The following is a 23,247-nucleotide window of genomic DNA, read 5'->3' as shown; positions in this document are numbered from 1 at the left end:
GTGAGGCAGAGGCAGGCAAATCTCTGTGAGTTCAAAACCAGCCTGGTGTACATAGTTCTAGGCCAGATGGGGCTAAAGGTTGAGACCCTGTCTCAAAAAGACCAAATAATAATAGATAAATAAATAAATAAATAAATAAATAAATAAATAAATAAATAAATAAATAAAAATAAATAAAAAAAAATAAATATCCTGTTCTTAAGGAATTTGGTGTCAAAGTTATGCTAGAATTTTTTACTTCAACCTTACCATTTCTTGAACTTAATATAAAAGATAATTGCTGTATTTAAAGAGTAAGTGAACTTACTTTTTTAAAAATCTTTTTGTTTCGCTGACCTGTTGAACTTATCATTGAAAGCTATTGGAAAATGCAATTCAAAGCAAATGAAACCTGTAATTATTAATCTCAATAAGTGAGATTCATTTAAAAATAAACAAATTTTCCAAATCATCAAAAAGCAGTTTTCTAAAGTTCTTCCTGTAGAGCAAAGTGGAAAAAAAATGCAAAGTGGAACACTGCATTATAAATGCGTGTTGATTTTTTTCCTCTCTGTTTCCTCAAACGTGTATACATGCTTAGTTTTTGAGTGAGGAATACCATAAAATAGTTTGAATTTGGATATAATTTATTTATATTTATTGAAACATACAAAAGTATATTAGCATTTTCTTCTTTTAAAGGAATATGAGGTAGGTATATCCATGCCTTCCGAAATTTCTCAAACTGATTTTCAGTACTTTAATTCAAAAGTAATTTGGTTTGAATAGGAAATCAATATTGATTGATCAGACTTTAGATTTGAAATTCATTGGTCATTTGACTCTTCCACATATTAAAAGAATTATGTGTAGGTTTGTTCATTTATAAATATTTTCCCAACTATTTGAGAATTGCCTTTTAAGTAATGTTAGTAATTTGTATGAAGAAAAATGCTACAAAGTCAGAAGACATTTGACAACAGAAAGAAAACTGGAGACCTTCTATATTTATGTGTATGTTTTATATAATCCAAATAAATCTACATACATAGATGTACATATATATGGAATTAAATTATACTTTCATCTTAACTGGTTCACCAATATATAAATTGACCCTATTTCAGAAACAAGAATTATTCAATGAGAGTGTTCAGAAATCTGTTACCTTCATGAAAATGATTCATATCAATTACTAATGAGGCTCTCAAATTACTTTGGTTTTTGTTTTGATTTTGTTTTGAGACACGTAGTCCTCTTGTCTCAGCCTCTTGAGTGCTGGGCTTAAAGCCATCATACCCAGCTTTTATTTCATTCCTTTCATAGATACAGACATACTATATGATATATGACTTATCTATAATACATTTATTACATATATCTGCTGGGTATATGGCCATCTTTATAATTTTGTAATATGTCCATGCATATAAATACGCACTTTGGCTTTTATTTTCCTTTTATGAGACAGTGTTACTGTACAGCCTGGATTGGCCTTGAACTAGTAATCAATCCTCTTGCCTCAGAATCCAAAGTGCTAGGATTACAGGCATGTACTGCTGTGCCCAGCTAAATACCTACTTCATATAAATATGTTTGTATAAAGATATTTGTGAATTATTCCACATTTTTATAGTTAGGAAATCTAGATTTTTTTAAGTGTATGTTAACTTTGTTTATACAATAAAATCTCAATTTTGTATGTCTTAGATCGCTGACATTTCCTTTGTTTCATTTTATTGAAATTCTTAGAAAAATATACTATGAAATTTGAACAGAAAAGCAGGCATGTTTATGAGGAAATCTTTATATCATAATATAAGGAAAAGAATGTCAGTTTAATGATTGTGCTTTGGTTCCAAGTCTGAGTTTTCCATGTACTAAATGTACAGAGGTTGTTAAAATATTTAACTTGTAAGAACCTCAGGTCTTTATCTGAAAACCAGTGATAATGCCTTACAAGGTTTTTATGACTATGCAGTGAGGTGATACATGTAAAGTATGTCACACATAGAACATGCTAAATTCAGGTAAGCTCTGCTACAGCAAACCCATGAACACCTCACACTTACACAAAAATGGACTCTGGCTTATATCCTGAATTCAGATTGGTGTAATGTCTTTTGCTCAAGGGGAGGATAATTGTAATAACCTTTTCTTAGTCTTCTAACAATGTTTCCTTCTTACAGTTACTGAAGTTAAAATAACTTACAAGCCGTTTTCATTTTCTTATTATTTATACTTGTCTTACTTGTTTCAAAAAATGTAGGTGAGTAACTTCTTTTTCTCTTTTTCCCCAAGACAGGGTCTTGCTATGTAGCCCAGGCTGGCCTGGAATCGCTATATAGCCCAAGCTGGCCTGGAACTCGAGATCCTCCTGCCTCAGCCTCATGAGTGCTGGGATTATAGGCGTGCGCCACCACGCCCAGTTTAGGTGAGTAACTCTTTTAAGTGTAGCAAATTTTAATTATGTTATTAATTTGATTTTTCTGAATATCATTATAAAAACATTGAAGATTAAGTCAAAAAGATTTAAATTACTTTCTAATACTATGTAAAATACATATCTTATATAAAAATGCAATGTATGCTTAGCATGCTTCAAGTCTTGGGTTAAATCTCTAATGTGGATGGAAGGAAGGAAGAAGGGAGGGAGAAGGGGAAAAGGGGAGAGGAAGGGAGGGAGGAAAGGAAGGAAAGAGGGGGGGAGGGAGGGAGGGAGGGAGGAAGGAAGGAAGGAAGGAAGGAAGGAAGGAAGGAAGGAAGGAAGGAAGGAAGGAAGGGCCGGCCCAAATAAGTAATGATACCACTTTGATAATGCCACTTTGGTATATTTGCAATAAGCTAGTATGTGCATAATTTTTATGTGAAAACTTGTGTCATCTGAATAGTTATTATAAAAAATGAAATTATATAAATTTTATTTCATGATGAGAATAATATGAAATCAAACAGCACATATCAATTATTGTACTTTATACTAGGAAGAAAGCTTAGTTTAATCAGATGGGAAAGGAAACAAAGTAGCATACCAGGCTTTTGCACTTCAGGTAAAACTATTCATGCTGCATGTGACCGCTGCCAGAAACCAGCCAGATAGCATTGCAAAATGTAGTGAGGTGAGAGCTGGCTAAGCTCTACAGGCTCCTGGCTGTGTTCTCCTATGGAGCCAACAAAAACAACAGCACAGAATTGGGCTTTTTTTTAGTGTATGTGATAATGTATTCTTCAAAGAATGTTCCTAGTCCGTGTTTGCCTATTTTAAGGCAAGCAAAGGCTAAGATGGAATATGTTATAAAAACAAAAGAACATTTACTTCCCACCTTGAAACAGATCCTTGAAGCTGTGGGATTTCCTGCCTTTGTGACTCTGAATTAACAGTGTTTTAGTAGAATAAACAGGGTTGGGAGGGGATTGTAAGTCATAGAGAGTCTTGGGATTTACTTGGATCCCTTATTAACTAATAAATACAATAGATCTATGCTTCTAATCTGTAATTTTCCAATGGAGGTTTATGTAAGCGTTTCATATGCTTGAAAGATATATATATATTAAATGTGATTTCTATACTTTATACTCTATCTCCAATAAACCTGCAGATAAAATATCTGTGAATTCACACATGTATGTATTCTTTTCTGTCCCTTCCCCTTATATCCTGTTTCCATACCCTCCTCATCCCTCCATCCTGCATCAAAGCTTGTGGTCCTTTTCCATCTGTGTACTAAAAGGTTTCTTTGTAAACCAGGCCATTTGTCCATCATTGTTTGGGGTCCAAACAGTGGTAAGATACCCTGTCACTGATCCCATGTGCTATGAATGGCAGTTCCTCTCCGGACAATTGGTGGAGGGGCTGAGAAATATTCCTGAGAGGATTATTTAACCTTTCAATTTAGAGGGCACAAAGCCTAGCTGATTAATGAACTTTCTGATGGATGCCGATAAGCGGATCTATTTCTTTATTTCCCCTAAAAGTGATTCCTTCTCCTATCCATATTACTATAATCTTAAACATAAATGTGGCAAATAGATTAAAAAACAGCACTAAAGAGTTTATCTGGCTGGCAAACTGAAGGAGCTAAATTAAAATTGGTAATGACAGCAGTGGCTCAGCCTCATATATGATTTTTAAATGCACTGTGTATTTTGAAGAGACTTATTCTCCAGCTCGCCTGGTAATGACTCCTTTTGGTGCAGTCTAGGGCTGGCTTCTGTTATCCCCACCCCATTGCCCCCCCCCCAAAAAAATGAGTTGTGTTATCTGGATGGCTGCAGACACATACGCATCCCCTTTCTCACTGCATGGGCAGACAAGGTCGATAGCATTACAAGGTATTTGTGGCAGTGCTTGTTTCAGTTTTCAGAGCTGCCAGTTTCCAAGCAGATTTGAATTACAAAAGAAGAAGCTGGCATGAAAATTGAAAGGTTTTATCGGCTGGTCTGAAGCCTCATAGCACATTGCTTATTTATGCAGTCCATTTGCACCAGGAAATATAAAAAGGAAATACATTTTTAAAATAAGGCCATAAAGACCCAGATATGTTTAAGATGGCAAATAAAATATAGATACCTATAATATCTTTCCAGGAAACGATTTTCACTTAATGTTGCACATTACTTCAGAAGAGTATGTTGCTGTCATAAATTTGTGCGTTTGTGTCACTATGTAGGTAGTCTCTGGGGATTAAGAAGGAAGCCCTTTGCTAACTCACTTTAAAATTAAAATAGACGGAGGGATAGCTCTGCAGTTTGAGAGCTACATTGGAAATATTTAAATAGGGTGGTAAATTAAACTAACTTAAACTAACATTTTTACATTTCATGTAAAATTAGCCATGGCCCAGTGAATAAATGCTACTACCTTTAGAGAAAATTGGGATGCTTTTAAGCCATGAAGATTTGGAGCATTGAGGGAGCGAATTACTGTGATCCTCACTGTCTTGCATATGTTCATTGTTCTCTGCTTGCTGAGGTTTTTTTTTATTGTTGTTGGGGTTTTAGGTAGGGAATTGTCTGTTACAGAAAGAAAGATCATAAAGTAGTCAGTTTTAACAAAACTTTTTCTTTTAGTCTTTCAGTATATTCACCTTTAGGGTTAGCCTAGTATGGGTTATTATAAATAGGTAATTTCACTATTAAAATATATGCCAATAACATATGTATCATCTTTAACATAATTTCCTGTTTACTGAGAAAAGATAACATCTATGTGATTTCTTAAACTCTTACACAAAATGAAGACGTGAGTATGCAAGCATGCAGTAGTGCAAGGCTTTATAAACACTGATCATTTGTAACCTTTCAACCCATGGGTTTGAAACTTAAGTATTTCCAAGAGAGAAGTAGAGAGGAAGTTAGAGGTATATTGGAAATATCAAATCAATAACAGCCTTATTCTGCTTTATTCAAATGAACATTGTTCAAGAATCTATTTTCCAATAAAGCAAATTACTCTCAGCTAAACTATGAGAGGTGCAGTTTTTTGTAATTCTCATTCTTGCTGGTGCCTGGCACCATTCTCATGTTTTCTTGACCTCAAGTAATTACTTCATGTAGGTTTTTTTTTTTAATAGAAAAACTATCAAAAGCATATATGCCTGCTGAATGCTAATGATGTGCTGTACATTTTTTCATGAATTTTCATAAGGATTTTTCTACGTAGCATGTATGGTTTAATGATGTAATCACCCGATAGACTAGAAAATGCTCCAAAGAAGATGTTCCAGTCTGTTGTGTACATAATACATGTTTCAAAAATCTGCCTAATTGAAGAATTACTCAGTGAGTTGGGAGTTGATTGAGTGTATGGCATGGTTTAATACTTAAAGATATTATGCATTTTATTATATGGTACTTTTAACACCATTTTTAGGATATGAAAAATGAGTACCAATGTCCACTGGAATTCATGCAAATTATTTTTTTCACTAAGAAAAAATTGAAAGTTTAAAACTTTCATAAAGGAAATATGGTCTTGGCTTAAGGTAAAACTTTCTCCCAATATTCCTCAAAAGTAATACTGCAAATATTTACCAGCACAATGAACAAACAGAAGGTTTTATCCAAAACTGATGAAAACAGGCCTGGAGTTCAGGTGGCAGGTGTAAGGATCCACCTCTAGAAACCACTCAGAGGAGGAAAGAGCACCAGTCTACACTTCTTCCTGTACAGAGCTGGAACTGTTGCTTCCTCAAGACTCATCCTTAGTTCTCACTAAAAAAAATGCCTTGCCCAGGTCTAAAGTTCCCCTTTCGTTCCTTTGTGCCCCAGGTGATGATGGTGGTGTTTTTCCTTGTATAAATACTGATTCCGTAACTATTGACTTTATACTCTGAATAATGCCAAATAAAATACTTAGAAAACTATCAGGTCTCTACTAAGTAGCTAATAAAAATATCTTTATGGGGTGGAGGGTAATAATTTAAGTTCCAACTTTTTCTGCTCAAATGTCAAATAGATGCCGAAGAGTCACTTCAAATAACGGATTCTGAATGAGATTGCACCCTGTGGTTGGAGATGACATTTTCTTGAGAAAACCTATTTAATTTTATGGTCTAGAGTTTTAAAATACAACAGTTTTGAGAAAAGGGTTGTGTTTAAAGAATAAAATGAGTTGTAAATATTTAGAATGAAGATTGTTCTCAAATACAAAAAAAAATTATATCAATATAAGAGGCATATGTGCAATTACAGCATTTTCAAAAGATTGGAGCTAATACCTACTTTTCTTGGTGTTGTATTGGGTTTTGAATACATTTGCCTCAGCCATTATATGCTTTTTAATATAAGAAAACTGGCTTGATAAATAAAATACATATGGTCTAGTATTTCAGCATATGTATGACTATAAAATAAATCCATTTTGCAGTCACAAGAGTAGAAAATTCCCTTTAATTAGTAAAATTGATTGCATATCCTGTATAGTAATGAGCTTCAACTAGATACAGGTCCTCATTGGATCAAAGTCAGTTTAGATAAGGGCAGCTCAAGGTCACAGAGGGAGATGGCCCAGCAAGTTCATTTGCATAAAAAATTACTGTTAGAAATAGGCCACTGAGGCAACTCTAGCATTTTGATCTCTTGGCCTTTGTCATGGAGATTCCTAGTAGTAAAGGGAGTAAGGCCAGTGTTCCAGATAATGATTAACTGTTTTAATGGCATTCATTCATTCATTCCGCACTAACTACTCATGCAGAAAAAAGGGTTATGTAAAATGACATTAGAAGAAAATCATTTGTAATCGTTGCATCGGGCTGCACTTTGAGGAGACATTAGGAGTAAATCCGTGGTGTGGTAGGCTTATGCCTTATCTTCTGATATTTACTGAGTTTACTGGTGCATGAAAAGCTTTCAGCAAGAATAGCAGATGGGATGGACCTTTCATAGGTAACGCTATCTACCAGGTTATTACTTCTATATATTGATAGTAAAGTAATCTCCAAGATATCACCCTACAAATATAGATTATTTAAATGTCTGTAACAAAAAGAAAAGACCTGCTTTCATAAATAGTTCATTTTGTATTCTTTGGGTCAAAGTCTTTACATACATTTTGACTTTCAAAAAGTTGTACCAAACTACATTCATTCTCTTGCATGTAACTTTGTTGGCAGTACAGGCACAAATGACAAAGCCCTGAACCTTGAGCTAATCAGTTGACACATTCTGCTTTAAATTGGACCTTTACTGTTAATTAAAAATAAAGACATGCTCTAAAGCATAAGTATTGAATCACAAATTTATATTTCTAACACTTGAAATAGCTTAAAGATTTGTGTTAGGTCTGGTGTGAAAGCTTGTCCACTGGAAATCATTATTGAGTTTTCATTACTGTATTCTAATACAGAAATGTTCTCTAATTAGGTGAGATCTGGACTGATTTCATTCCTATTAAGTCTTAGTACATGATAGTTTATTAAAAAAAGAGCGAGTAGATAGCATTTGTCATGTCATTTAGTAATTAAGTATTGTGAAACAGTTTAGAATTTCATAACACAGTAAATGCTGTTGCTGTTTTTATTAGTAATGATGGAAGTTTTTAACTAGTGACATTATTCAGATGAATGAACATCCAAATGTTTACATTCCACTCAAGGGTATAAGTGAACAGTAAGGGTAGGGTATATTTGATATTGTTTTCTAAATAAAATAACCAGTGTCAATATGAAACATGTTTTCAAAATCTTGATTAAGAAATATCTCTTCATGTCTGGTACTATAAGCCTGAGTTCCTGTTCTCTTTCCTTCCTGGTTTTCTAGAATATACACCACATTCTCAGCATGAAGTAGGAAAGACACCAAGAAAGCTATGTTATTAATTATTCAAGCTTTTAATATGTCATGGAGTGAGTTTATAGATTTGTACTTAGGGACATTAAAATAAATAGTTTCCCCAAATATCCAAGTTGTTATTAACAATACCTTAAATTCATCAGATGTTTTCTGTGAGCTGCATGTTCTATATATGTATTGCTTCATTTTTCATTCCTTATAGTTACTGAATTCCTACCATATGCCTGGTCCTGTTCTAGGAGTTGGGGTCCAACAGTGAGCAAAAGCAGACAAAAATCCTCACCCTCACAGGACTTATTTCTCCTTGCCTGTTGGATGGGGTTGCAATTGGATAGATAAAACAAGTAAAATAATTAGTATATCAGATGTGACTAAGTTTGAAGGGATTTTTTTATTTAGGGGTTGTTTGTTGTGGGGTGTTGGGTTTTGTTTTAGAGGGAAGGGGTATAGGGAGTACCATTTGGAGGGTTTTTTTTTTTTTTTCGGTCTTTTTGAGACAGGGTCTCCCTGTAGCCCCAGCTGTCCTGGAACTCACTATATAGACCAGGCTGGCCTTGAACTCACAGAGATCCGCCTGCCTCTGCCTCCCAAGTGCTGGGATTAAAGGTATGCACCACCACACCCAGCTCCATTTGGAGTTTTTATGTGTATGAGTGTTACACCTGCATGTTTGTAAGTGCACCTGTGTAGTGCAATGCCTGACAAGGTCAGAAGAAGAGGGCATCAGATGCCCTGGAACTAGAGTCACAGAGGTTGTTAGCCACCATGTGGGTACTGGAAGTGAACCCATGTCCTCTGCAAGAGCAGCCAGTGCTCTTAACTGTTGAGCCATCTCTCCAGCCCCAAGGGAGCTAGTAATTTTAAATAGGAAGGACTTACCAAGATGTTGACCACACTGTATCTGGGAAAACAATGATCCAGGTCAATGGAACAGCTGGTGTTAAACTCCAAAATGCAAGTTTATATGGCGTGTTCATAGAACAATTAAAAGGCTAGTGAGGTGTAGTGAGACATTACTCAAAGGTATATATGGTGATGTCAGGAGGAAGAAAATTGTGGGCCATTGTAAGATTATTGATGTTTACTTAGTGAAAGGATTTTAGGCTGAGTAGTTATATTTCTGATTTTCATACCAGAAAGATCACCCTTTGTTGAAGATAAGTTGCAGAAAAGCAAGGATAGAAACACAGAGACCATAATCCAAAGGAGGAGTGAATGGTCAGACCAAGAGAGTACAGGTGGAGTGAGAGGAAATGGATGTATCTTATGTAGCCAACAAGCTTTAGTGATGGATTGGATCTATTATCAAGGAAAGCGCATGCAAGAGACAAGACCGTTGACTTTTGATCTGCACTAGAAATAGCTGTTCAAGATGGGATGAGAAAAATAGTGGAAGGAAAAACTTGAGGCAGAGCAGCATTGAATTTAACTACCATGTTTGAGGTGCCTTTAGTAGAGATATGAATATATAGCTAAAGATCAAGCTGAAGATAGGAATTGTTAAGTGGCCAGGATAGAGGTCATTGTAAAGATATGAGATTAAATATGATTAGGTAGAGAAGAGAAGTTGTTAAGGAATCCTGGAGCACTTGATTGGAAGTAAAGATAGGAAACAAGCAGACTGGGAAAGAATCAGGAAAGTGTGTTGTCTCAGAAACTAACTTTAAAAAGAATACTTTAATGAGAAAGCAGTTGGTCTCAAGGTCAAACTTTACTGATAAGTTAAGTAAGACAAATCTGGTTCATGTTTCCTCACAACATCTTTCCTGTATTTTACAGATGAGTAAAAAGGAAACCATTCATATAACTTGGCTAAGGCCACATAGCTAGTGGAACCAGGATTAGAATATAATCCCAAAAAGCAATGGATAACTGAATTTTATCAGAGCCTCTGCATGGTTGAAGGATTTAGTCAGTTTTGCCCTTGTCTCCAGTCTCTTCCTTCTAAACTTTTGTCTTTGTATAGACCAAATACATACCCATACTTGGCTTGCTGGTATAGAATATATTCCCCTACTCCTGCTTCTGCTGCCCAAGTGCTGGGATTACGGGCATATACCACTAGGCCAAGTTATCTCTATTTCTTCACAACATTTCTATTACAGCACTTTGTGCATGCATGGTGGGAACTCAGTAACCTCAATGAACAGTTCCTACTGAGGGATATATACATTAGACACTACCTATTATTTCCTTTCATTAGCACAGTAAGTGCCGGGTGCAGTGGCACACGCCTTTAATCCCAGCACTCGGGAGGCAGAGGCAGGCGGATCCTCTGAGTTCGAAGCCAGCCTGGTCTACAGAGTGAGTTCTAGGCAGCTGGAGCTACAGGGAGACCCTGTCTCACAAAAAAAAAGACAAAAATTTCATTAGCACAATAAAATAACTAAATTCAAGCCAGGGTGGTAGTACAAACCTTTAATCCCAGCACTCGGGAGGCAGAGGCAGAGGCAGGCAGATCTCTGAGTTCAAGGCCAACCTGGCCTACATATCAAGTTCCAGGCCCTGTCTCAAAAAGACACATTAATTAATTAATTCAGAGAAATCCATGCTTCGTGTCCTCAGTTGCAAAGATCTTTAGTGTTTGTGTCTACTTCAGACACCTTCATCGCCTGCATTACTAACTTCCATTCCCTATAGTTTTGATGTCTTCAAATCTTTTCATCCACTGCTTATTTACTTATTAGGACTTCCTGTGTTCTAGGTTTCTAGGTCTGGGACTGACCTAAATGACCTGACTTTTTTGTTAGCATTTTAGCCTGGCAGGTCACATGGTGTCTGTCATAAATGAAAGTATCCATAGATAATCCATAAACAAATATATATGACTATATTCAATAAAACTTTTAGTTACAGATACTGAAATTTCACTTTCACATGATTTTCATGTGTTGCAAAGTACCGTGTAAGAGCCACTCTGACTGAACCATACAAAATCGTGAGTGATCCAGATTTGGCCTGGAGACCATAGTTTTTTAATACCCATTCCAGGTTCTTGTTTTCCTTTTTTTTTTTTTTTTTTTTTTTCCCTATCTTTTTGAGACTATCTCCTTGTAGCCCCAGCTGGCCTGGAACTCGCTGTGTAGACCAGGCTGGCCTAGAACTCAAATCTGCCTGTCTCCCCCTCCCGAGTACCGGGATTAAAGGAGTGTGCCACCGTGCCAGGCTCTGTTCCAGGTTCTTGATAGAGGCATGTGTAGTAGACTAAACAAAGTCTCTGGCTTCATCCAATGTACACTGTAGTTGTGAGGTGACAGGTAAACAGAACTACTTTAGTATACTAAGTAATAGATGCTAGAAAGCTAAGAAAGAGTAGGGAAAGGGAGATCAGGAGTCCTGGAAACAAGTATAAATACTAAATAAAGGTGGCCTCTACTCTAAGATGACAGGAATATTGTGTGGTTTTCCATGTATCCTGTACTCCTAAGGAAAAGCCAGAAGTGCCATGGTGGTATAGGAAGCCCTTCTGCTGGGGTTATAATTACTTGCATCCATTTTAATAAAGTTCTACCAACTGAATCTCTTTATTGATGTAATTCTCACTAGCTGCTCTCCTCATAACTTGCCTTTTAAAAATGTAGTACGCAAAATAATGAGTTTCATTATGATATTTTCATACATGCATATCATGTACTTTGTTCAGTTACCCCATCACCCTCATATTTGTTCTTCCTTCTTCAATGGGTCCCCTTCCTAACTAGTCACCTACTTGTATCATTTATGTATTAATCTAGAGTCTACATAAAAAACAGGGTTCAAACCAGTGGAATTTCTTATTCCAGCACTATAAACATAGCATATTTTCCTCATTAATCTAGGCAAAATTGCCTCAAAGACAATTGTGTCATGTACTTGCATAAACAAGATGAGTCATTTGTAAACAGAGATAAGTACCTTTTTATAGAACATTTATTATTTGGGGGCATTGAATCTTCTATTGATCATCAGTTATATATTGTACTAAATTATCAACTAGTTATTGGATACCTCCTACCATTAGTTTCCAATCCTTCAGCTTTTTCCACCTTAGAGAGTTATGGAGCCCTAAGTGACCTGATCCCTCCTCACTCTGTAGGAACTCCTCTAACACTCTTTCACCTGCTCCACTTCAAGGTACAGATACCTTTTCAAATCCTCAAAGATGGCAAGCTCCTTCCTGCCTTGGGGCTTTGCAATCATCACAATAACATAGCTGATTTTTTTTTTCTCATTATAAGAACCGTCCCATTTAAGCTTCACCTCAGCAGATCAACCTAAGTCACCACCAGCAACTCTCATTCACTGCTTGAATTGTCTGCATGCTGTTTGTCACTGTCTAGTATTTTGTTTATATAAGCATGTATATGTGGAGGAGGGCAGAGGGAGAGAGGATTTAGTTTGGTTTATCTGTCTTCTATGACTGGAAATGAAAGCAGAGGTCTCCGACTTCTCAACTACCTGATTTTGAAACAATGTCTGACATGTATTCGGTACTTCTATTTATTAATGAATTAATGAAAATATATGTATACACATATGCTCTGGAAGACATCACTGGTGGAGCCATTCTTGGACATGCATTCTGTTCTACTTTCCCCCTTCCCTCTTCCATGTGCAGCCTAGTTCCCTCACTATGTTTGTACTTAGAATAAACCATTACAATCTGGCTTCTGCCTCAGCCCCTCAAGTGAAATTGCTTTCAGTAGTTTCCAATTATCAACAACTTCCTGATTGCTAAGTCCAATGTATTTTATAGTCTTCATCTTAGGTAATAACTCATTAACTTTCACTTCTTTGTGGTTTTTTGAGATGGGGTCACATGTAGCCCAGGCTGGCCTGGAACTCGCTGTGTAACTGAAGTGACCTTGAACTACTGATCTTCCTGCCTCTACCTCCTGAGTACTGGGATTACAGGTGTGTGCCACTACAGCCATCTTTTAGAACTTCTTCCTTGAAATACCATGTCCATGACACCATCTCTTTGGTTTTGTTCTTTTCTTTTTTTTTTTTTTCTTATTTTATGTGTATGAGTATATTGCCTACATGTATGTAAGTGTACCCATTTCATACAATACCCTTGGTAGTCAGAAGAGGGCATCAGATCCCCCGGAATTGGAGTTGTGGACAGTTACTGGCCACCGTGTGGGTACTGGGAACCAACCCAGGTCCTCTGCAGAGCAGTCAGTGCTCTTAACCACTGAGCCATCTCTTAAGGCCCTTGCTGTTTTTCTGTAAGCCATGAATCTCATGGCTGCAATTTTATTTCAGACAGGAAAGAACGTTCCTGTTTGATAGTTTTATAGCTTCCTGGTACTCTGCTACCTGAAGAAAATTCTAAACCATTGCAGTAAATACTACTTGCTTATATACATGCATGCCTGTTAAAATTCTGTTTAGTGATTTCAAGTAGTCTGAATTTATGAAACACAGTTGTAATAGAAGACATGACATTGGTTAGCTGTGTTATTATTAAGTCCTAGTTGATACTAGTTGAGGTAGTAAATTCCATTTTGTGTGACATAATGATCATTTTCCACAGAAGATTGTTCAGGTTTTGTTTGCCTCAAATGTGGTTAATCTCATTACCTTTATTGGGTTAGAAGCACCTAGGAGCTTAGTAAAGCCCACTTCTGTGTATATCTGAGGTAGGTGATAAGGGCTCTGATCTCAAGAATTGTTTAATATAGTAATAGATTCAAAATTTGAATAGACTGTTGGGAAGGTAGAGCATGTTTGAAGAAAATAAGTTAAAATTAGAAGAGGCATATCCTTGGAGGTTGTATCTTGCTGTGGCATCTTCCATTACTGCTCTGCTTCTTGTCTGCCATGGTGTAAGCTGCTCTACACACCCATCCCAGCATGAGGAACTAAAACCTGAAACTGCAAGCAAAATATGTCTTTATCCCTTAAGTCCTCTCTGTGAGGTATTCGGTCATAGTGATGAAAAAGGTAACTAGCACATCTGCTTTTCCATTTTAAGAAATGGGAGCTGAAAGTAGAGGTTTTTTAAGATGTTTTTATTATATGCATTATTTCCCTGTATCATAATTTCCCTTACCCTGTAGCCCTGAACTACCTGATTGCAACATTAGGCAAAAATGTTAGTTGGCAACAAGGTTCCCAATAAAGAACATGAGAAATAAATTTACCAAAGTTCATGCCCATTTTGCCTCTTTTCTTCCAGTCTCCAGGAAAGGGAAGCAAGTAAAGATTATATTTTTCTCTTCTTAGTTAAATCCACCACCTTCTTGGGATTTTACCTGTCCATATTCTTTGTGTTTTCTCTTTTCAGCTTTGCCTTCTCTACTAACTTTCTTATATGATCAGGTCTCTCCCATTTGACAAACTCCACTAAGTCTTCTTCCTAAGTCCTGCCCTTTCTTAGTCACACTTGAAAATACTGTATACTGCTCTTTCCCTTTCTTCAATGTATATTCAATTTCTTAACATTTCTAATTGTGAAATGTAATATACATACTGAAAAGTACATTAAATATATGCGTGAAGTTTAGTAAGTTCACTGAATAACACACTTTTTTTTTTTTTTCGGTCTTTTTGAGACGGGTCTCCTTGTAGCCCCAGCTGTCCTGGAACTCACTATGTAGACCAGGCTGGCCTTGAACTCAAAGAGATCCGCCCGGCTCTGCCTCCTTAGTGCTAGGCGTGCGCCAGCAACACATCCTTTTTTTAACGCCTTTTTGTGCATCCCTTCACCCTTCACCCTATTGCCATCTACTTTCTACCCTCCCACTTGTTCCAAATTCTCACAGTAAGGTTACCTGTAAACAGTTGCACTCGTAATGGATGTTTCTCTGTCCTGACATTACTAGGCATCTTCTGTGTTTGGCATTGTAGATCAGTTCTTCCTTGAAACTACAAGGCTTGGGCCTGTGTCCTCCTGTGTCTCCACATCCTTGAGCCCTCCCTTCTCTGTCCTTCTTGTGAGTGCCTCTCCCTGCCCTTTAAATGTTGCTGTCTCCTGGGCACCATCATCAGCCCACTACAACTCCACACTAAACTCTAAGAAGCAGTATTTCTAAGAAATCTCTTACTACCTAAGAGCTCTTTTAGAATGGATAAGGTTTTATATTTCTTCTAATATGTAGTAAACTCTCACAAATATTTATGTTGCAGACCAAACCTGGACCACCTAAAAAACCAAAGACCCCTTCTGGACAATCAGCATTAGTGTATTGCTACAACTGTGCACAGAAAGGCCATTATGGACACGTAAGTTTGTGTGGCATTTGAGTGTAAGGCATGTTACCTAGAAGTGGTTGCTGAAAGATGAGCTCAGGAAAAATATTACTCTGAACACTTGTTTATAAGCTAACATTCAAAGATAAAATTTGAAAATACGTATTTTCAACTAATTTACTTCCCCATCCCTACCAGAATAACTATCAACATATTCCTCTAATTGTTTTTGGTTTGTTTTGTTTTGAGATAGGGTCTTCCTGTAGCCTCAACTGACCTGGAACTCCCTATGTAGACCAGGCTGGCCTTGAACTCACAGAGATCTGCCTGCCAAGTCCTGGGATTAAAGGCATGTGCTGCCATGCCAGGCCTCTTAATTGTTTTTGTGTGTTTTGTGTTTTTGTGTGGGTGGGTGGGTTTTTTTGTGTTTTTTACCAGTGTTCTTCACCACTGAGCCATCTCTCCAGCCCCCAGGAGCTCTTAATTGTTTTAAATGTACTTGAAAACAAATAGAACTCATAAAGCTAGCTAGAAAAATAATCACCATTTCTCATGACTTCATACATTTACTATTATTTGAACTATTACTTAAATGTTTGGCTTTGTTCTCCAGTTTTCCCTGGTATCACAGTCACTGACGTCTTTATTACCCACATGCAATCTCTGACACTCAGTAATGGAAGGGCAGAGGCAGTACAGCATTGACCACCCACCTACTCCACAAATGCATACATTTCCTTTCCAGCCAATATATTGGCAGTCCAAACTGAGTTGTAGATGCTGAGGTGTCAGAACTGAAGAAACTGGTGCTATGAGGTTGGTATGTATCTTCTGGCTCATCCCAGAGATGAAATCCTGTAAGAACAGGCTTAGTGTTTCTATGCTGTGGGAACCTTGAGGCAGAAGAGGAAAAACAGTGACACAGGGAGTTGAAGCCCTTATGGGAGTACTTAGTATTCTCCATATAAGTTTCTAATAGCCTAGAGACCAAGGTAAATTAGCATCAAATCAGAGTCAATGACAGGAGGGAGAAAACCTACAGAAGCTTAGAACTCCTCGAAGTGGAGGTAATGGCATGAGCAGTAGAGTGGGGCCATATTGCAGACTACCCCTTGAATTCCAACTATTGCACCTTTCGAGTACAGACCTTGGAAGCTCTGTACATGTGGAGAGGCAGAAAGGCTAGGAGAAGAGAAAGTGCTAACAGAGTCCATGAACAGATCAAATTTGTCTTCCCTGTCCTGGCAGCAGAAGCCATGGGGTGATGGGTAGAATACGAAAGCTAGAGTAAGGCTCAGATCCTTAGTTCTGATTTTTGCTCTGTTAATGGCTTAACCAGGTGATCTGAACTACTCAGCTTTTTCTCTCTGGTTCTGTCTTTCTCTCCAAAGCAAAGAAGTTATACAGCACTGACATTTGGATGCTGTTTCCAATGTGATCAGACCTGTCATGCAGATAGCAGAATCCTTCAGTATACTTCCTTTGCTTCAGTAGAATTCACATTGAAAATCTAACTAGAAAAGTTTTCTTTTGCAGAATTACTATCTCTACGTCTTTTATTGCTCTGTACGTTCATCCCATTGCCAATGCCCAAATGTTGCCAACACCTTTTAGGGAACACATTAGCAGTCCACTGCCACACACCTTACACAGATGTGTAATTTATATACTTGTTTATCTCTTTAAAGCGAAAGAATATAATGTTAGCTTTTATGTTTGTTCAATTAAAAACAAATATGGTTAGCTGCTCCCTGCTGACTAGTCTCTCCTGCTAATGTAGATGGGAAAAATATCAAAAGCATTTGGAATTTATCCCTTAAATCTAGATTTAGGTAAGTTTCAATTTACAGTAAAGCAGTTTTGGCAACCCCATCACTGTCATAGTTGAAGAACTCTAGATTATCCAACACTAATGAAGAAGATCATTGGTGTGGCTAATCCAGAACAGTAGATAAATTATAGGGCCAACTATCAATTATCTGTGTTAATGGAAGAGCCCAGTGATGTGGATAATCAAAATATAATTTACGTGTAGCTTTGGAAAACATTTATGACACTATATGGCTCTGTGTAGTCACCTCCATCTAGATTGTACAGTTTCCAGACAGGAAGCTGTGCCAGGCTTAAAGAAGTCTGAGGACCACTACCCCTCAATCTTTGAAATCCAGCCCCCCAGGTGTTGTTATTGAATAAATACTTGATGTGAAAGAAAAGGCAGTGCCCTTCCCTAATTCCACTCTTCAGCTGGAGAGGCAAAGACAGCAGTAGTCACTACAAAAAAGACACTGTTCCTGGAGGATGTGAAAAAGTGAATGGGGGCTGGGAGAGTTAAAAAGTTCTGTTGACATGGGTACTAGCTGAGTATATCAAGGTTTCTAGGACCTTTTTTCTTTCTTTCTTTCTTGTTTTCTTTTTGTTGTTTTTCTTTTTAATTTCTAGGACCTTTATGTAATTATAATTTGATACCCTCATTGAGTTATGATGTCAGGTAAATTCTGTGACTATTTCATGTGCTTTTTAAAAGATACTCTAATATTCTTGAATACTTAGTTAAGAAATTTTGAACATTTGTAAATGCTGACAGAAGACAAAGTTCCAAAGGAAAGCCTCTTAGAAAGAAAAAAATGTTCCAGACATTCATGAGGCATAGCTTTGTGTCGTGGATCATAAAAGCCTAGTGTATGGGGGAGTAATTAAAGCCAAAGGATGTGGATTTGGGAAATAACCATGGAGAAACCAGAGTCATGGGAGAAATAAGTAAAAAGAATGATCTCAGCTTGGTTGGGGAAGCTTCTTCTGGTACCCATACACAAGTGACATGCATTCGCCCAGACACACACAGACACATAAATTTTTTTTTTAGTTAAAATTTGGAGAGGAAAAAAAGGAATCACTTCCCCAGAACAAAAGGGGCTGATGGGAGGCAGTAAGGGGAGAAAAAGGAAAGTAGAAGGGGATGGGGCAGAGGGGGAAGGGGTATGCTCACTACACAATACATACCTGTAAGGAGAGAAATGTTTAATTAAAAAAATCACTACCCTAGTAACTAGTTAACATTGCAAGGCGTATGTGTCCAGAGAAAAGAACAGAGGGCTAAAAATTTATATCCACATCTTGAGAATAGGGAGACAGGAGAAGCACTTAATAGGAAGGCCATTGGAAGAGACAAGAAAGGACAAATAATTAACACAATGTCAAATGAACCCTCTAGCAGGGCAGTGCAAGTAGAGCACACACACACACACACACACACACACACACACACACACCAGTGCTGCTAACTTGGGCTAGGGGAGGTAAGGAATAGAGAAAATAGATGAGAATGTCATAAGAAGGGGAGGAAACCCAAGCCTGAAAGAATAGTATTAGACGCACAGTAGTATTGGGCTGGGTGACTCCTTCCAGCAGTCAGCAAGAACTGCTCTTGCAGCTACCTCATGAGGTGTGCCCAGAATGGAGCTTTTCTCTAACATGCAGCAGAAGCTCATGAAAAGATTTTTGAAAAATGCAGCCTTGTGATGTCATCCTTTCAAATACAATTTGTAGGAATGTGCAGAAAGACGAATGTTTAACCAGACATTTCCAACATCTCCATTCATCTACTACTATGATGATAAATATGAAATTCGGGAGAGGGACCGGAGACTAAAACGAAAAGTGAAAGGTATGTTGCTAAACTTCTTGTTAGATCACTTTTTTTTTAATTGAGCTTTTGTACATTTCATGTAACAGTTCTTAATCAAATTTATGCCCCCCAACCCCCCACCATACATGTTAAGTCCTATCTAGTCAAGCATTTGTACCCAGATGTCCTTCAGTGCAATTTCATTCACTGGAGTCTAGTCAGCCTATCACAATCATAAGGCCTACTCTCCCTCACCCAGTAGTAATGAGTCTCTAGTAGTTCTCAGTCTAGGCCCACCACCCATTTCTCTCGCTCTGCTCTGGACCCTTGTTTGATTGAGCTGACGTGGGTCCTGTGCTCGATGCCACCATTGCCACAAGTTCACATGCACATCTTCCAGTGGCCTGAAAGCCTCTGCTTTCCTCTGTTCATGAACCAGCCCTGGCTCTTACAATCTTTCTGCCCTCTCTTCCGCAATAGTCTCTGAGCCTTGGGTAGGTGAGGTTTCATGTAGTCCTATCCAGGGACACACACTCCAATGTCTCTTATTCTTTAAAACTTGGCCATTTGTGGCCTTCTGTGTGCATCATACTCTGTGGTATAAGGAAGCGTCACTGGTGAGAGTTGAGGGAGGCATTAGTTTTCTTTCCACCCCTTGTTTTGCAGTGGCTCCCAGATTTACTTTTTGCACTGTCTTTGCTTACTTTGGAAATCATTGGTTAGCACAGAAGACATTTTGAATAATTACCATAAAAACTTGAACTTGCTTGATCTCTAGAAACCAAGCCTCTACTTCAAAAATCCTATGTTGTGGTTTATTCGCAGTAAACATTTTTCTCAGAGTGAGCGTTTCAGAAATTTCTAAAAATATTCTGCTATCCATTTGTCCATGTACAGTATTTTAAAGATTCCTTTGAAATTTTGTTTGACAGGTAATTATTTTCTCTTTGGATGTCTATAATACTTTTCATGGAAAGAAAGGCTTTCCTGTGAGTAATTCCTGGGGCTTCCCCCAAGAAGTCTGCTCTCACAGACTCACACTGCCAGCAGAGTACCAGATCCACAGCCAGTCTATGCCTTCTGTTTCCTGTTCCTAATGTAAAGTTCTCATCAAATTAAAATCTTGCTGTTGAAATCTAGTTTCTTTGCCTTTAGCATTTCTTAGTATCAAGATTGTGTTCCAAGTTACTGCCCCTGTTTCTGGATAAAATAGTTGTGTATTTTTAAGTTGTTACAGGAATTCTTTTCTGACTCTTGGCATTTTTAACTCACCCTTTTTGTTTCTGTACTCTCCAAGTTCAGGTCCTTTTCAAAATGATGATACTTGTTCTTTCTCGTCTCTTGCATAACTTTTATACTTAATACAAAATGTATCTCACCTGTAGAGAAACTGCAGTATATAAAGATAGTGATTAGGTAACTAAATTAAAAAGAGATTGTGAAAATGTCATCTTGAATTAGAGGATTATGGTGCTATCTGTCTTATTTTCTTTATAATTTGTTTTCTTCATAGTTTTCCGTAGTGAACATTTATAACTTGCAATCTGAGAAAATCTTTTTTTCCTTCTTAGCTAGTTTTGACAACTCTGTAGCACAAATCCTCTTGAGACTATGATCCTTTGGAATTTTTTATTTTATGCTTAAAAGTTTTATGTTAAAAGTTTATTGGTCACCTCTATAATCGTTCAAGGGTGTGTGAATATATTAGTTTTCATACCTCCCTGTAGCCTCAACTACCACCTGCGACTGTCAGAATCACTTCTGTCAGATGCTCATAGTAAATATGTCAAGTCATGACAAAATATAGCGTCATCTGGCACTAAACCTCTAAGACCCATGCACAGGAACAGGCCCACATAGACACACTGTCCGCCCCAGCAGCCTCTTCTCTGGAGTAATAGTGTCCTGAGAAGTTTGGCATCCACTTCATAGTACAGTGGCCAGGCTTTGTCTTCAGAAGGTAATTTAAATGCGATGTAAGACAATCAAAAGGCCATTTTGTACATCTTGTTCTACCTTATCTTCATGGACTGACTCTATTACTGGAGGAACTTGAATTGGTCAGATCTGGATTTTCTTCACAAGGCTAAGATGATGACTATCCCTTCAGTCCTTGTCTCTGTTGTTTAATGTTGTTAATCTGTTGAATAGAGTACATAGCTCCTAATGGATTTTGGTGTGTTTTCCCACTTCGGCAATCAGGTATGTAGAACTACAACTATTCAATTTTTAGTGAATGATTTACTTTTTAACCATAATAAGGGCTCCTTAGTATGTCATATTGTTCACTTTTGGATGTGTGCCTCCCCTGCCTGCCATGTTATTTGTAGACTTAGAAATAATTGACGAGCTGCTCAGTATGCAAAAACACCTTTTTATCTTCCAGAAATACAGAAAAATGGAGATTTTCCAAGGAAGTTCAAGAGACCACATATAGAACAGGCAGATAAGAGGCACCACCATGACATGAGGAAGAGCCAGGCCTCAAGGAAAAGCAGTGGGTGGCCTCAAGAAAATAAAGAAACCCAGAAAGAAATGAACAGAAATAGAGAACGTGAGCGGCACAGGCAGGCTGACAGGCATCGGAAGGCAGATGAGGACTTTCCTAGGGGCGCGAAATCCCATTCTGCTGGCAGAGTTAAAACCCAGAAACCTCCCAAGTCCTTTTACCGCTCATCCCATTACCACAAGCTGAGAGCAGACAAGCTTCCCCTAGAGAACAAGCGGAGCAAGCCTAAGAAAAGGGAGCAGCACACAGAAGATGGTGGCGATGATGACTTATTTCTCATTAAGCAAAGGAGAAAGAAATCTAAGCTGTGAGACGGCATCTGTCCCTCCTTCCCAGTGTCTATTCGGTCTTCAAGTCCGTGATATTCTGCCAGTATTTTTCTTAGCTGTATTTAAATGAAGGGAAGCTTTGGTCTTGATAGCTTAATTTTGGCCATACCTAGAGTTGCTGAACAATGGCCATGGAGAGCTCAGATCTCTGTGGCCAACAGATTTGTTACTTGGTAGGAAAACAGCAAGATAAACTTGGACTTCACTTCGAACATCAATTTTACTTAAGGTAGGAAAACTCAGCCTTTTCAAGGAAACCTTTCTTAAATGCTTTGAAAAAATTACAAGCTCATCAAATAAAATTCATCCACAATGTGAGTGTGAGGATTAAAAGCTCATAGGAAGAGAAATTATTAATAAAAAAATTGATCACTTTTTTAGCATTCTTTTTTTAAAGAACACTGGAAAGGATAGTAAGAATCAAAAGCCAACTTTTCCTGTTTCTGGGGCTGTTTTCAGAACCGTTCTTTGGGTAGAACATCAAAAGCTAACTGTAGCGATGAAGATGCCATCATTGAAACCCTGCAGAGGCAGAGAAGGGACAACAGCAAGATACATGGAAGAGATCTGTCCAGTATAAATTGTGTGAGACAGATTTCCTTAAACAAGTGAAAAAGAGTCTTCAGAAAACTAACACAATTACAGTGAAACACTTTTACCATTTTATAGCCATGTTTTAAGAATTCTGTCACTCGTATAGAGATAAATGTTATCCACATTAATTGTTTTCATGGATCTTTTTAACTACTGAAATCTATTCAGAAGTTTTTTGTACTTGTGAGCCTTTTTGTACTTATGAAAGACTGAAGTTCAAATAAGAAAAATAAAATGCCTGAAGCAGTTAGTCAATGTGTTTATCATGTTAAAAAGACAATGCGGGTCTGGGTCACAGCGCATAGATGACTTGAACAAGTCACTTCAGTCATAAAATCTACCTTAAACTGAAGTCAGATGCCTTTGTTGCCCAAGCACAAGCTAGAATAAAACTGTGTGGAATCCATTAAGTAGGGCAATTCTATAATGTTGGATTCTTCTGTGTGTATCTTTGTTAAGTGTGCCAACTGCTGTGAGTCTCATAGGAGCAGCTTTCTCTTTGGAGAGAATTCTCTGCTGGCAGAAGAACCCTAGTGTAGGCTAGGCCCCCACACGCCTGGTGCTATATCACTTTCAGCTGACTTGATTGAGTTTCGGTCAGGACTTTCTATAGAGTAACATCAGCTGAAGGTGTTTTGACCCAAAGGTGTGTAAACAACTAAAATCTGGAACCCTCTGGAAGTGACTGACAACCATTAAAAACAGCTTCAGAGGAGTGTGGGAAGCCTTGAGATGACTAGCAT

The 23,247-nt window shown here is 37.7% G+C and overlaps 1 protein-coding gene across 3 annotated transcripts in view; it reads left to right on the top strand.

The window, feature by feature from the left end:
- Zcchc7 (zinc finger CCHC-type containing 7) overlaps nucleotides 1-22,914 on the top strand; it is a 226,192-nt gene extending 203,278 nt beyond the window's left edge. For all 3 annotated transcript variants that reach the window (XM_008847690.3, XM_008847691.3, XM_029570751.1), the window contains exons 7-9: nucleotides 15,385-15,480; nucleotides 18,994-19,111; nucleotides 21,459-22,914. In XM_008847690.3, the coding sequence (XP_008845912.1) occupies nucleotides 15,385-15,480; nucleotides 18,994-19,111; nucleotides 21,459-21,892 (648 nt within the window). In that variant the 3' untranslated portion in view covers nucleotides 21,893-22,914. The remainder of the gene's footprint in view (nucleotides 1-15,384; nucleotides 15,481-18,993; nucleotides 19,112-21,458) is intronic.
- Nucleotides 22,915-23,247: the final 333 nt, after the last annotated feature.

This window comes from Nannospalax galili, unplaced genomic scaffold (genome assembly GCF_000622305.1).
Source record: "Nannospalax galili isolate Female #2095 unplaced genomic scaffold, S.galili_v1.0 scaffold263, whole genome shotgun sequence".
Classification (NCBI taxonomy): domain Eukaryota; kingdom Metazoa; phylum Chordata; class Mammalia; order Rodentia; family Spalacidae; genus Nannospalax; species Nannospalax galili.
This window is presented reverse-complemented; position numbering and strand designations above follow the sequence as displayed.